Here is a 16235-nt window from a genome sequence, read left to right on the forward strand (position 1 = left end):
CAGAATCTGGCACCCCGACTGGAACTAGAACCCGGTGTGCCGGCGCCGCTAGGCGGAGGATTAGCCTATTGAGCCACGGCGCCGGCTCCTCAATGGTATTTCAATAGTGAATTTTTTTTATAGGTAGGTATGTGGACAAAGTAATCATCACAGCCATATATACATGAAGTATGAGTTTTATTAATTGATATATTTTCCATTCACCACTATCTTTTTTCCCTGTGAGAAGCAGAGATGAGGTAAACAGAAAACATTAAAAGGGATAAGTCCAAGGAAAGTTGAATCAGCAAATAAAAGAGCTATCTGCACCTCCATGTTTATTGCAGCTCAATTCACAACAGCTAAGACATGGAATCGACCTAAATGCCTGTCAACAGAAGACTGAATAAAGAAATTATGGGATATGTACTTTATGGAATACTACACAGTAGTAAAATAAATGAAATCTGGTCATTTGCAACAGAGTGGAGGAATCTGTAAAACATCATATTGAGCGAAATAAGCCAGTCCCAAAGGGACAATTATCATAAGTTTTCCCTGATATGTGACAACTAACTGAGCCCCTAAAAGGGAACCTGTAGAAGTGAAATTGACACTATGAGAAGCAATGGCTTGATCAACCCTTGTCCTGACTGTTGAGGAACAGCTTATTATTTTATTCTTTGTACTATTTTCTTTTTCTACTTGATACCATTGGTTGAACGCTCTACTTAACACAGAATTATTCTTAGGTGTTTAAATGCAATTGAAAATGGATCCTTGTGAAAAATAAGAGTGGGAGTAAGAGAGGGAGGAGATGTATAGTTTGGCACATATTCTCATGGACTTGCCTCTAAGGGTAAAGCTAAAAACTTGCCATGGGACTACAAATCCCATTAAGTTGGCAGGTACAAATGCCATATTACTAGTTAAAATGATCATTTTAAGTGCATAACTGATCACAAAGATAGGAATAAGTGTCACAGGGATCACATAAATAAGACCAAGTGTCTGCTAATAACAATAGAATTAAAAAGGAGAGTGATCCAACATGGGAAGCACGCCACAAAACAGACTCATAGAAAGACAAATGCCCTAAACAGCACTCTGGCCTCTGAATCAGCCCTTAAGGCATTCGGATCTGGCTAAAAAAGCCCATGAGAGCATTTTAGGCATGGAGAGCCAAGACACTGTGGCAAAAAAATGACCTAAATGAAAGATCTCTGTGAGTGAGATCCCAGTGGAAAGAAGGGACCATCAAAGAAGGAGGTACCTTTCTCTGAAGGGAGGAGAGAACTTCCACTTTGCTTTTGGCCCTATCTAAATAATGATGGAGTTTGTGGACTCAAAAAGGCTTCCATTACCTGGGCAGCTCATGACAAGAGCCTCAGGTGATCACTGACATCATAAATGAGAGTGTCAACTGTTAAACCAGCAACAGGAGTCACTGTGCACTTGCTTCCCATGTAGGACCTCTGTCATTAATGAGTTGTACTATGAGAATTAATGGTAAAACTAGTCTTCAAACAGTACTTTATACTTTGTGTGTCTTTGTGGGTTGCAAACTGTTGAAATCTTTACTTATAGAGTTGGTCTTCTGTATATAATTAAAAGTGAGTCTTAAGGAAGAATGAGATGGGAGAGGGAGTAGGAGGTGGCATGGGAGTGGGGGGTATGAGGATGGGTACAGGGAGAAGAATCGCTATATTCCAAAAGCTGTACCTATGAAATTTATATTTATTTAATACATAAAAGCTTTCTAAAAAAAAAAAAAAAAGAGGGATAAGTCATCCAGAGCCCTTTGCTTACAAACAGAATATAAAATCAATACACTTGAATTCTAGTCTCAGGATTGTCACTGACTAGCCCTGGAATCTTACATTTTCTTGAAGGTGTTCTCTGTGTATTATTTTTTGTATAACTACAGTTTAGACTTTAGACACCTACCATCCTCTCTGAGCATCAGTGTACTCTTCAAGAAAACACTATGGGGAAAATATTGTTGTTATATCAACTATTCTCTTCTGAAAATCCAAATTAACTTGTAGTATTGAGAAGCATTATAAGGCCGGCGCCGCGGCTCACTAGGCTAATCCTCTGCCCTGCGGTGCCGGCACACCGGGTTCTAGTCCCGGTCGGGGTGCCGGATTCTGTCCCGGTTGCTCCTCTTCTTGTCCAGCTCTCTGCTGTGGCCCGGGAGTGCAGTGCAGGATGGCCCAAGTGCTTGGGCCCTGCACCCCATGGGAGACCAGGATAAGTACCTGGCTCCTGCCATCAGATCAGCACAGTCGCCGGCTGCAGCGCACTGCCCACGGCGGCCACTGGAGGGTGAACCAACGGCAAAGGAAGACCTTTCTCTCTGTCTCTCTCTCTCTCACTGTCCACTCTGCCTGTCAAAAAAATAAATTAAAAAAAAGAAGCATTATACATACAAAGTGCTGTGCTAAGTTCTATAGGAATACAATGTTGAATCACATGAAAATTTTCTTAACTCCTCCAAAATAAGATTATAGGGAAGAAAGGGTAAACAGAGATATCCACCAGTTCTCCAGTCCCAGGCAGGTAAAAGCAGCCAGATAAATTAGTAGAAAGCAGCATTTAATATGGTTAATAAACTCAAGGTTGAATAATAGCATTATTAAGAATTTTGCATATGTTAAGTTCAAAATGTCTAACAGAAGTGGAAAAGAACAGTGATCCTCATCCCAAATTATCTATGAAGGAATTAAACCCTGGAAGGTAGAAATTATCCATGTAAGATCATAGGAGGCACAGAGATGTTAACAGCTGCTGCATTTGGATTATGGGACCATAGGTAATGGTTCTTTCTCCTCTTATTCTGTTTCATAATATGTATAAATCCTACAATTCATTTATTTAGCCAAATATTTATTGAATATTTACTATGTGCCAATCATTAAGCTAGAATCTAAACCCTAGATATACAAAAATTAATTCACAATCAACATTTTTAAAATTTCAGATAAAAAATTAAGCAATTAACAGTCATGGGATAATAGCATATTCCTTTCAGAGAACAGCAAACAGTTACATTGGGCAGGAGGACGAAGTATAAGCTGCAAAGAAGTGAAAGATGTGGCTGGAATATATATGAATCACAGGCATAAAAATGTGGAGGAAGAAAAGGAGATCTTCAGGGCGTCAGGTTATGGACACACACTTCTTTCCTTTTTGCTTATCCAGGTTTTCTAATTTCTGTCACAGAGTTGGATATTATGATGAAAGTAATGGGAGGCCATTAAAGCAAGGGTTTTTAATCAGGCATCCAAAGATGGAGTCAAGGGATCTTGAAATTACATTCACAACTTGGTAGGTTAGGGCATTTTGGGGGGAAGAGGGTTCATAGTGTTTATATCAAATGGGTCCATCACAAAAGAAAAAGAAGGATTATGAATCACAGCATTAAAGAATTTTTAAAAGGGAATTACTTGATCAGATTTGTTTTTCAAAAAATCACTCAGGTAGCAGAATGGATTGAAAAGGGCAAAGACTGAAATGAGGGAAATCAGTTAAGAGGTTATCTCAGTAAAGCAGGCTAAAATGAGACAGCCTACATAAAGGTAATGGCTGTGAGCGATGCTAATAAGAGCTAACATCATGTGCTAGTCACTATGCTAAGCACATTTAAATTATCTCAGTTAAACTTAGCAATGACCTTATGAATTAGCTATTACCATTGTCCTTTTATAAATGAGCAAATGAGAATCCTGAGAAGCAGGTATTTGTTGCTGCCACTTGACTTAGAGCAACTTGTCAATCTCAACTGCTTTTTGAAAAGGGGAAGCACTTGGGTTTAGATTCAAATCTTTCTGACACCAAAATCAATGCTATTAGTCTCTGTACAAAGCTGAAACAAAAGGGATGGATTTCAGGTAAATTTAGTACAACTTGGTAAACCAATTAGACATGGAAAGTAAAAGAAAGAGATGACTCCCAGGAAATTAGGTGTCATTTACTGAAATAGAGAATAGCATGAAGAACAGTTTAAAAAAAGCAGGGAAGAAAGATGATAAAGTCATTTCTGGACCTATTGAACTTGAGGTACCTATTGAGAATTAGTTTTCCAGTGAATTGGATAGAAATCTGGGCTGCAGACAGGTATTAAGTAGTTTCTGAAGCTCAGCATGTGAAACAACAAAAGGTCTTGGGACATGTAATGCAATAGCAAAATGGCAGTATGATTAAGAGTAACTATAGCAAATATATATGCATCCAGTGCCAGAATGCCTGGCTATTTAAAACAAATATTAATGGATGTAAAGGAAAACACGCTCCAATGCAATAATAATGGGGGACTTAAACACTCCACTTTCATCCATGGACAGATCAACTAGACAAAAAGTTGACAGAGAAACAACAGAGCTAATCTACACTATGGACCAAATGGACCTAACTGGTATCTACAGAACATTTTATCTCACAGAATACACATTCATCAGTGTATAGAACTTTCTCTGGAATAGACCATATGTTAGACCATAAAGCAAGTCTCAACAAATTTGAAAAAACTGAAATCATATCATGTATCTTTTCTGACTACAATGGACTGAAGCTGGAAATTAACAACTTAGGAAACTCCAGAAAATATGCAAACGTGTAAAGACTGAAAAATACTTTTCTAAATGAATAGTGGGTCAAAGAAGAAATCAAAAGGGAAATAAAAAATTCCTAGAAATGAATGAAAATGACAATATAATGTATCAAAACTTATAGGACACAGCAAAGCAGTGTTAAGAGGAAAGATTATAGCAATTAGTGTCAACATCAAGAAATTGGAAAGGCATAAAATAAATGATCTATGAATACATCTCAAGGACCTAGAAAAACAACAAAAGAAACCCAAAATTAGTAGGAGGAAATAAATATTAAAATTAGAAATAAACAAAAAAAGATAAAAGGTCAGTGAAAATCAAGAACTGGTTTTTAAAAAAATGAACAAAATTAATGCACCACTGGCCCAAGTAGCAAAAAGAAAAAAGAAAAGGGAGAAGACCTAAATTAATAATATCAGAGATGCAGCAACAGATATCATAGAAATAAAAAGAATAATCAGAATTACTATAGCTACATGCCAACAAATTGGAAAATCTAGAAGAAATGAATAGATTTCTGCACACATACAATCTACCAAAATTGAGTCATGAAAACATAGATAACCTAAATAGACTAATAACCAAGGTGGAGACTGAATCTGTAATAAAGATTCTCCCAAAAAAGAAAAGTCCAGGACAAGATTTCTCAACACAATCAAGACAATATATTTGACAAACCCACAGCTAGCATCAGAGTGAACAGGGAAAAGTTGGAAGCATTTCCATTGAGATATGGAACCAGACAAGCAAGCCCATTTTCATTCTTTTTTTTTTTTTTTTAAGATTTACATATTTATTTGAAAGGCAGAGTTACAGAGAGACAGAGGCAAAGAGAGAGAGTGATATCTTCCATTTGCTGGTTCACTCCACAAATGGCCTCAACAGCCAAAGCTGCGCCGATCCAAAACCAGGAGCCAGGAGCCAGGAGCTAGGAGCTTCCTCTGGGTCTCCCACACAGGTGCAGGGGCCCAAGGATTTGGGCCATCTTCCACTGTTTTCCCAGACCATAGCAGAGAGCTGGATTGGAAGTGGAGTAGCCAGTCTCCAACTGGTGCTCATATGGCTCGCTGGCACCACAGGTGGAGGCCTTACCTGCTATGCCACAGCACTGAAGATGCCCACTTTCACCACTGCTATTTAATATAGTTCTAGAAGTTTAAGGCAGAGCTATTAGGCAAGAAAAAGAAATCAAAGGGATACAAATTGGAAAGGAGGAAGTCAAATTAATCCCTGTTTGCAGATGACAAGATCTTATATACAGGGGACTCCAAAGACTCAACTAAAAGAGGAGAATTTGGTAAAGTTGCAGTATATAAAAATCAATATACAAAAACCAATAGCCATTGTATACACAGACAATGCCATAGCTGAGAAAGAACTTGTAAAATCAGTACTATTCATAATAGTTACAAAAAATTTCAATCTTTTGGAACAAATTTAACCAAGAATGCGAAATATCTCTACAGTAAAAACTACAAAACATTAAAGAAATAGGAGAAGACACACACACACACACACACACAAAACAAACCCAGAAACACCTTCCATGTTTGTGGATTGAAAGAATTAATATCATCAAAATGGCCATAGTACCCAAAGCAATTTACAGATTCATTGTGATCCCAATCAAAATACCAAGCATATTATTCTCAGAGCTAGAAAAAACAATGCTAAAATTTATATGGAAACACAAGAGTCCTGAATAGCTAAGGCAATCTTAAACAACAAAAGCAAACCTGGAGGCATCACAATACCAGATTTTAAGACATACTACAGAGCAGTTATAATCAAAACACTCTGGTATTGGTGCAAAAATGGACATATAGATCAATGGAACAGAATAGAAATCCCAGAAATTAGTCCACACAGCCACAATCAACTAATCTTTGACAAACAAGCCAAAATCACTCCCTGGAGAAAGGACAGTCCCTTTAACAAATGGAGTTGGGAAAACTGGATCTATGCATGCAAAAATATGAAACAAGACCCCTACCTTACACCTTATACAAAAATCAACTAATAATGAATCAAGGATTTAAATCTAAAATATGCTACCATAACATTACTAGAAGAAAACATTGGTGAAACTCTGCAAGACACTGGCATAGGCAAAGACTTCTTAGAAAAGACCTCAGAAGCCCAGGCAATAAAGTCAAAGATACACCAATTAGATTACATCAAACTAAGAAGTTCCTGCACTGCAAAGGAAACACTCAAAGTAAAGAGGCAACTGATAGAATAGGAGAGAATATTTGTAAACTATGCAGCTGATAAAGGATTAATATCCAGAATATATAAAGAGCTCAAGAAACTCAACAACAATAAAATAAACAACCCAGTTAAGAAATGGGCAAAGGATATGAACTAGTATTTTTCAAAGGATGAAATACAAATGGCCAACAGGCACATGAAAAAAATGCTCAGGATCACTAGCCATTAGGGAAATGCAAATAAAAACCACAATGAGATCTCATTTCACCCCAGTTAGAATAGCTATCATCCAAAAATCAAAAAATAATAAATGCTGGTGAAATGTGTGGGGAAAAAGTACCCTCGTACACTGTTGGTGGGAATGTAAACTCATACAACCATTATGGAAAATAGTATGGAGATTCCTCCGAAATCTGAAAATAGATCTACCATATGACTCAGCAATCCCACTCCTGAGAATTTACCCAAACAAAATGAAACCAGAATATGAAAATTATTTGTATTCCCATGTTTACTGCAGCTCAATTCACAACAGCTAGGATACGGAATCAACCCAAATGTCCATCAACTGATTACTAGATAAAGAAAATGTGGTAAACATGCAGTATGGAATACTACTCAGTCCTAAAAAGGAAAGAAATCCTGTCTTTTGCAACAAAATGGATGCAACTGGAAATCAGTATGCTTAGTGAAATAAGCCAGTCCCCAAAAGACAAGTATCACATGTTTTCTCTAACATGAGGGAGTTAATACAGAATGCAAAAAAAAAAAAAAAAAAAAAATTCAGGAATGAAACAGACATCTTGTTATTTGATTCGTTTTCTGCTCTTGTTAATACTCTGGTGGAACTGTGGTCCTTCTACTTTTTTATTTGTTGAATATTACAGTTAGTATTCATTAAGCCTGTGATTATAGAGTGGACTGAAATTATGTCTTTATCTAAAGGGAGACATAGACTCCAATACAGTAATAATGGGGGATTTAAACACCCCATTTCATCAATGGACTGATCAACTAAACAGAAAATCAACAAAGAAACAACACAACTAATCTACACTATGGACCAAATGGGCCTAATTGATACTACAGAATATTTTATCCCACAACTGCAAAATACACAAATTTTTCAGTAGTGAATGGAACTTTCTCTAGGATAGACCATATGCTAGGCCATAAAGAAAGTCTCAGCAAATTCAAAAAACTGATATAATACTGTGTATCTTTTCTGACCACAGTGGAATAAAGCTGGAAATTAACAACTTAAGAAACTTTAGAAAATATTCAAGCACATGGAGACTGAACAACACCCTCCTGAATGAACAGTAGGTTATAGAAGAAATCAAAAGGGAAATCATAAAGTTCCTGGAAATGAACGAAGATCACAATACAGCATATCAAAACCTATGAGATACAGCAAAAGCAGTGTTAAGAGAGAAGTTTATAGCAATCAGTACCTAATCAAGAAATTGGAAAGATATCAAATAAATGATTTAACAACACTTGAATATAACAAGGACCTGGAAAAATGAGAACAGACCAAAATGGATGCATCTGGAAACCACTGTGATTAGTGAAATAATTCAGTCTAAAAAATTACAAATATATTAAGTCTTCTCTGATATGTCACAGTTAACAGAGAATACCAAAAAATGTATAGGAATGAAATGGTCATTTTGGGATATGATTATCTTTTTTAGTTCATGTTTATACTCCTGTGGAACTGTAGTCTTTCTACTTTTTACTTGTTGAGTATTATGATTAGTGGTGAATTAAGCTTGTGAATAAAGAGTGGATTAAAATTATGTCACTGCAAAAATTGATGAAGAGAGGGGAGGGAGGGAGAGAGATGGGGGAGTAGGGGAGTGAGGGAAGTGTGGCTGTCTTCTTGAAATTGTACTACGCAATGCATAAAATCTGTTCTCTTTATAATAATAAATTTTTTAAAAAACAGAAATCATGTCTCTGTTATAATTAAAGGAAAAAAAAAGGACAAAAGAAGCCCCTGGAAGTTGAGAGAGGACGGGAGGGAAATATGGTTATCTTAGAATTGTAGCTATGAAATACATGCTAGCTATTCTCTTCATATTAATAAGAATTTAAAAAAATAAGTTTACTTTGTTTCAGAAAGATTTTAAATAAATGTATAGTTTCTAGAGAATATGCATTTTCCATGAGCTTTTTTTAAGCAGGGATTTCCAAATTTTTTACATCAAAGTAACATCATTTAATTCCATTTTCCATGAACTTTTTGAAGTACCCTCATATATATTTTCTGTATTTGTAAATTTACTAATGATTTTAATTAAATTCTATGGAAGGGTTTGCTTCTATCAAAAAGCAAAACCAGAATGCAAGCTCTAGAGTTAGACTGCCTGTATTTACATGTAGCCTTACTGCAACACTTATCAAATGTGATCTTCGGCAAGTTTCTAACTTCTCTGATCCTCAGTCTCCTCAGATGTAAAATGAGATCAATAAAATGACTCACTTCATAGAATGGTCAAGTAGATCCAAACAAATTGCATGTCAAGCACTTATTGTCCTACTTGGCCTCTGTTTCCTCTAAGAAATCATCACCAACATCATCATTATTGTCATTGCTATTGGTGATGTGCTAGGGGTAAGACTGTGAATTTTTAAACCAATTATGCACAAACCCTACATTCTTACTATTTGCTAGGCACTGTCCTGGGTTCTAAAGAACCCAGGACACAACAGTGAACAGCATATTGTTACTCAATTAACTCCGCTGATAACTCTATGAGACAGATATTCCTATCCTTTCTCTTTTACTCAAGAGGAAATTGAGGCAGAGGGAGCCTTACAACCTGCACCTCAGGCACACTGCTGACTGGAGTCTTAACTATTGACCAGGTGACATCATCTGCTCACAGTAGCTTGGGAGGACTCCCAGGGGATTTGAAAAGAGCAGAAAACTTTAAATTCCTTGCATAGAAGCAAAAATAAATCTAGATAATATACATATTAGTTTCACAATTAAGATTAGACTTCAGCTGCTCTAATTCTCATGCAAGTTACCTAAGACATGACTCTTTCATTTCAAGGGTGTACAACATTAAGGGAAGCAATGTTTTTATGTGGTAAGGGTAATATTTAGTACATTTTGGGACTACAGTGTTAAATAATGCTCTTATCCTCTTGAAATGAAGACATCACTTATAACACTAGGTATTCACCAGGTCCGTGATGCACAGCAGACTGTCTCAAACATTCAATTTTTTTAAATCAGGCCAGCGCCGTGGCTCACTAGGCTAATCCTCCGCCTTGCGGCGCCGGCACACCAGGTTCTAGTCCCGGTCGGGGCGCCGGATTCTGTCCCGGTTGCCCCTCTTCCAGGCCAGCTCTCTGCTGTGGCCCGGGAGTGCAGTGGAGGATGGCCCAAGTGCTTGGGCCCTGCACCCCATGGGAGACCAGGATAAGTACCTGGCTCCTGCCATGGGATCAGCCCGGTGCGCCGGCTCTGGCGGCCATTGGAGGGTGAACCAACGGCAAAAGGAAGACCTTTCTCTCTGTCTCTCTCTCTCTCACTGTCCACTCTGCCTGTAAAAAACAAAAAAAACAAAAAACAAAAAACAAAAAAACAATTTTTTTAAATCAATACTGATATTATTACATCTTTGGGTTGACTACTGTCTTTCTTCCAAATAGTTCAAAGTGCTTTAATCATGTAATTTCATTGCTAAAATATCATTAACATGAAGCTGTTAAATTACTTAACCAAAACCAGCTTGGGAGTGACAAAGCTGCAATGCAAACTGGATTCCCAGCTTAGGACTCTTATCTTAGAATATGAAGCTTCCTGAATCTTAGCCCCTCAACCCTCCCTGGAAATATATACTCTGGATACAGAAATGATTAATATATACAATAACATAGCTAAGCATAAGAAGTTTTCATTTTTTTTAAAGAAACTATCTCTAAAACTGATTAGGGCCTTATTAAAAATGTGAGTTGTAAGAATCTTGAGAAGGGACTGTGTCATTCTCCTTAATTACAGGAGGTACTCAATAAGCATTTACTAAATGCATACTTTCTAAGATTTCTGGAAAGAAAGGGTAGAGAACAGTGTATGGGTAGGAATGTATGGGTGAGGAATGTATGGGCAGATACCACTGGTGTGTCTCAAACATTATGGGAGCAAAGCACAGGAAGCCCAGCACAGCAAAGCTCCAGAAGAGTCAGTGATAGCACTGGGGTCCTTGGTGTCATCACAGCAGGAATCAAATCACAGGACAGCAGCCTTCTGGGTCTCTGTGGGATGTTTTTTTAACCAGCCAATTTACATTTTAATCAAAGGGAGAGGAAAATGGCCCATTTCTTTCCCACAACACCACCAGGTAATCAAGAGCCTGCACAGACACTTTTATACAGAGAACAGCCTCATGACTGCAGGGAGACTACAGCAAGGTGTCACGGCAGGAATGACTGCAGCCTTTTATGAACTGTTCAGAAATAGGATCCAGAGGTAGAGAAGCAGATGAGGAGAGCAGAGGGAAGTGGATTTTTAGGGCCGGTCTACCTGTGTAGAAGGCATGGAAGACTAAAGGGAACTGTAAACCTCTCTGCACATGACAATCTATCCAGTGCACATTTTTTCCTTTTCTCAGTTTGAACAAAGCTTAGGATATTAACCTCCGAAAAGCCACAGAAAATGCAAAGCTCTCCATTCAACTTGAACAACAGTTCACTATAAGCCAACAATTTATAGAAATCAGTAAAGAAAATCACTCAATACTCCTCCCCTAGTGTATCTGTAAATAATATTTATTTTGTCAATAAAAATACAACTATGGGGAGAAAATCAAAGAGAAAAAAATCTTGGTCTAAAGCCAGATCTCAAAATGTAGCTTAAAAGGAAGGGGGGTGGGGTGTCATTCTAATTTGAGAACAGTCATCAATTACCAACTGATCTAAACTTGGTAAAATCAATCTTACATACCCAAGTGATTCTAGAAAACCAAGAACAGTTTCTTCTGGTTTATTTTGGTTTTGTTTGGAATGGAAATTCATGAAGATTCTGAACAGAATCCAATGAGGGAAGACACTTAACAGTAACCTGCTAGCTTGATTTAAGAATCCTATGAAAATGATCTTGCAATCCTTAAACTATAAATACCTGCCTAATAGCATAACTAAGCACACTACTAAGATACTAACAGTGCTGTAGAGGAGCAGGCTGTATATATTTTTATTCTAGGCTCTTGTCATACACAAAGAGAGGAATTCTTAGTGTTGACACAAAGCAAGTTTTATTGAAGTGAAAAAGTAAACACACTCACACATACACATGTGAGCACAGGGTGCCCCATAAGGAGAAATACCTGTCATGAATAGGCAATGGGACAGATGAAAAAGGGGTGGAGGAAGGGAGACAGAGAGAAGAGCACCTCATCACTTTTTCTAGTGTGGTCTCAGTTGGAAGAGAGAGCTCCCCCTAGTTGTTGGCTCCTTTTTTGAGTATGGAGGGGAGGGGTGCCTCTACAGGCATAAAGCCTCCTGGGAGTTTTATGATACCTCCATGAAATTCCACATGCAGCCCAATATCATGGCATCTTCCCCGCCTCAGGTCCAAGATGAAACAGAGGCATCCTGGGAAAGGGGGTATTCTGATTGACAAGTAGAATAGAATTACAAAATGCAGCAGGGCCTTGAGAGGCTTGCAGGTACCTCCAGCTCTGCAGATCTATGATGCTGCCTGCCTAGCCCACAAGGGAGGGTTAGATTTCTCACTCTCCTTGCTACTTTTCCTCTAAAAATCTCTTCTCCACCAAAACAACAAAAAACAAAAAATAAAACAAAAAGCTAACTACCATGCCCTTTAACCTTCTCTTCTAATTCCTAGCAACTTAGTTTAAAAATAAAATTTAGCCTTACATGTCCAAAAACTTTGCTTGACCTTTCTAAATATAATTCCCCAAGAATTTGATATTGGTCAAAAAGTAAATGATTGAGAAAGTAGTTCTAAATTCCAGGTGAACAGCAAGGAGAAAATGTATAAAGGACAGATGTCAGAAATGAGTATTTCAATGCAAAGGTCAAATATCAAATGGTCTATTCCTTCTGCTTTTCTAATTCCACAGACCCCCAGGCAAGAGCCCCTCGAAGACTACCACAAAGATAACGTAATCCAATGCTAAATGCAACTACCCAAAGCACTTACTTGTCTTTGAAAATGTCCTGAGCAGTGACTTGATCTTTTCTCTTGATGGCTTCAGTCAGAGGAAAAAGGGACTTTATTTTAGAGAGAGGAGTCTGAGATTTCGCTGTCACCTCAGCAGGAGGATCCAGCATATTCAAAATATGCTGCTGAATTGGGGGCAGAGGCTCCTGGGGATGTAAGGCTCTGTGCAGCAGACACTGTTGGAAAAAGTGGGAGGATTTAAAACAAAGACGGAGATATTAATATAAGGCTCCTTTGCATGTTCTGACCCAGGATCCTCAATCTTTAGTTTGGAAGGTCTATTTGAGTCAAGCACTTGTAACACACAATAAAAAGGGTTGGCCCACAACCACCTTTGTAAATAGAACACTGGTGATGTCTATAACCAACTGTAAAAACAGACCCAAGCTTGGAAGCAATATCTTCTGCAGACCTTCTGGAAAGACGTCTCATCTTATAAACAGAAGCTGCTGCTTTAATTTTGAGGGGAGTACACATGGCTCTCTAAAACACACAATTCCAAGAGCTTCCAATAATCCGAGATTACAAGTTTTTCACTGGAATCTTTTTAGCTCCCTTAGTCACACAGTGCTTCCTCCTTCACGTTCATCTTAGAAGATGAAATGTGATGAATGAAAGAGGTGGCTCAAGGGAAGCTGCCTGTGCTTAGGGAGTCCCAGGAGGAAGAAGTCTGCGACAGGGATGAGAACATCAAGGGTCTCAAGTCTCCCAAATGTGGAGTGTGAACATTTCTCAAGTCTGTCCATCCTGTTCCTGCTGCTACCACTCTAGCCCAGGCAACACCACCTCCACCCTGACTTCTCCCTATCCCTCCTGCTCAGGTCCTGCCAATCACCTTCTAATAGTTTAATTGTGGCTGGAGTCATCTGAAAACTTCCTTATCATATCCTAGGAAGCTTTACATGACACAGTCCCTGCTTGTCTGTCTGATTACATCACCCACTCCTCTCTTCCTCATTCACAGCTCTGTGAGGCTTGGTTCTTCCAGTTCCACTCTTACTCCAAGTTCATTCCTGCCTTTGGGGCCTGGGCTTAATGCTTCCTGTCTTTTCTGCCTTCTCCTGGCTCAGGTCCTCGAGAGTTGTCTCTTTTTTATCATTCTGGTTCTGCTCAAATACTATCTCCTGAGAGAGGCTTCCCCTGACACAAAGAATATATGTATATGAAGTAGCCCCTCCACGCTCCTCTAAACACTCAATCATTTTCTATCATTTCCTTCATTTTATATTTTGCAGCATTTATCATTATCTAAAACTATTACATTATCAAAATTTTAGTTTACTTGCTTATTTCCCAGTTCTCTTTCATGAAAGTAGAAGTCTTATCTTGTTTACTGTTGAGTTTCAAGCTCCAAAAATACTTTTTGGCTTGTAACAAGTGTGTAGCAGATTCTGGATGAAGGAATAGCTTGCTTGCTTCCAGGGTTCAAGCTGTTGTCACAGGCATCAGGAAGCAGCAACAAGAGTGGGGCCGGGATCCAGGCTACAGCAGGTCCTTTGCTGCTCCATCAGTAGAACCAAACAACAAGCTGAGTATGCCCAATCACTTGTACTTGCCTCCAGTCTACTAGGAAGTATAGCATCTGCCCAGAAAAATAAATACTCTAAAAGGAGTGGGCATTGTGGTGCAGCAGATTAAGCTGCTCCTTGGAACACCTGCATCCCATATCAAAGCGCCTGGCTCCAGGTACAGCTACTCTGTGCTTTTGATCCACCTTCCTGCTAATGAGCTTGGCAAAGTGGTAGATGGTCCAAGTATTTGGGTCACTGCCAACCATGTGGGAGACCTGTATAGAGTTGTTGGCTCCTGGCTTTGGCTTTGCCCAGGCCCAGGCCTGATTGTTGTGGACATTTGGGGAGTGAACTACCAGATGAAAGATCTGTCTCTCCCTTTCTGTCACTCAGCCTTTCAAGTAAATGAATAAATATTTTATGGGGACAGTACTGTAGTGTAGCAGGTTAAGCCACCACCTGCAGTGCCAACATCCTATATGGGTGCCGGTTTGAGTCCCAGGTGTTCCACTTCTGATCCAGCTCCCTGTTAATGGCCTAGGAAAGCAGCAGAAGATGGCCCAAGTGCTTGGGCCTCTGCACCCACATGGGAGACCTAAAAGAAATTCCTTGCTCCTGGCTTTGGCCTGGCCCAGCCCTAGCTGTTGAGGCCATTTGGGGAGTGAACCAGCAGATGGAAGACCTCTTTCTGTGTCTCTCCTGTCTTTCTCTGTAACTCTTTTAAATAAATACATAAATCTTTTTTTAAAAGTATAAAAAATAAATATTTTAAAAAGATTAATTTACTTACAAAATAAATAAAATAAAATGAGTAAAATAAGTACTAGGATGAGGTGCCATTAAGGAAAAAGAAAATAAATTGTCAGTTCATTGATGTTCTCTATCCCTTGATAGAGAGTAATTCCAAAATCAGGTTGGAGAATAAGGTTCCAATTATTCCCATTTTCAAACAACTTACATATCAGTACTCATGAAGAAAAAAAAAAAAACAGGAAGTAGAATAGATATACAGTGTTAAATACTGACTCATATCACAAAGTAGATGGTTTATATTATTCCATATATTATGTTCCTATACCAAGAAAAATTAGTTTCCTTTCTAAAAAATAAAGGATACTTAGGCTTAATAGCGAATTTCATTCAACAGTCAATATCTTACAAATTCAGAAAACTCTGAAGTAGGAATTGAGTACTAGTTTCCTCTAGAAATTCCATGTGCTACTCCTGCACCACCCTGTTTCAACACACTAACCCAATCATTCTTTTTCCTGTATGCTCACTCCTTTCAGACCATAACTTCTGTTTCCCCCTTTCCTAACTACTTGTCCTTCCCTTGAGCATCAACATCAACCCTGCTTAACATAAAGCAAACGGGGAAACAAAAATGAACCCTGCCCTATGAATCCATACCCAACCTTCCTGTACATACCCCTTAATTCACAGAGCTCTCTTTCAGTCATTAAAAATATCTCAATAGCTTAAAAAGTTGAGATGAAAGCTGTAATCAAATATCCAACAATGCAGATTATCTCTCACATACTCTTGTATCTGTGACATCCAACTGATATTTTTAGGAAACAACAAGGACAATCAAGAGACAAATATCTTACCCAGTCTTCCTACTGAAAAACCTGTCAGCTTTTCAGTACAAACTCCAGGCAATCCTTTCAGTTTCATCATCTGTAAATCAATAAATATCTACCTCTCATATTTTCTCAA

General features: G+C 38.3%; 1 protein-coding gene across 5 annotated transcripts in view; it reads right to left on the minus strand.

The window, feature by feature from the left end:
• XRCC5 (X-ray repair cross complementing 5) overlaps window positions 1-16235 on the minus strand; it is a 104883-nt gene that overhangs the window by 44190 nt on the left and 44458 nt on the right. For all 5 annotated transcript variants that reach the window (XM_051848209.1, XM_002712463.4, XM_017343103.3 and 2 more), the window contains exon 14: window positions 12985-13181. In XM_051848209.1, coding sequence (XP_051704169.1) covers window positions 12985-13181 — 197 coding nt within the window. The remainder of the gene's footprint in view (window positions 1-12984; window positions 13182-16235) is intronic.

Source organism: Oryctolagus cuniculus, chromosome 3, assembly GCF_964237555.1.
Source record: "Oryctolagus cuniculus chromosome 3, mOryCun1.1, whole genome shotgun sequence".
NCBI lineage: Eukaryota > Metazoa > Chordata > Mammalia > Lagomorpha > Leporidae > Oryctolagus > Oryctolagus cuniculus.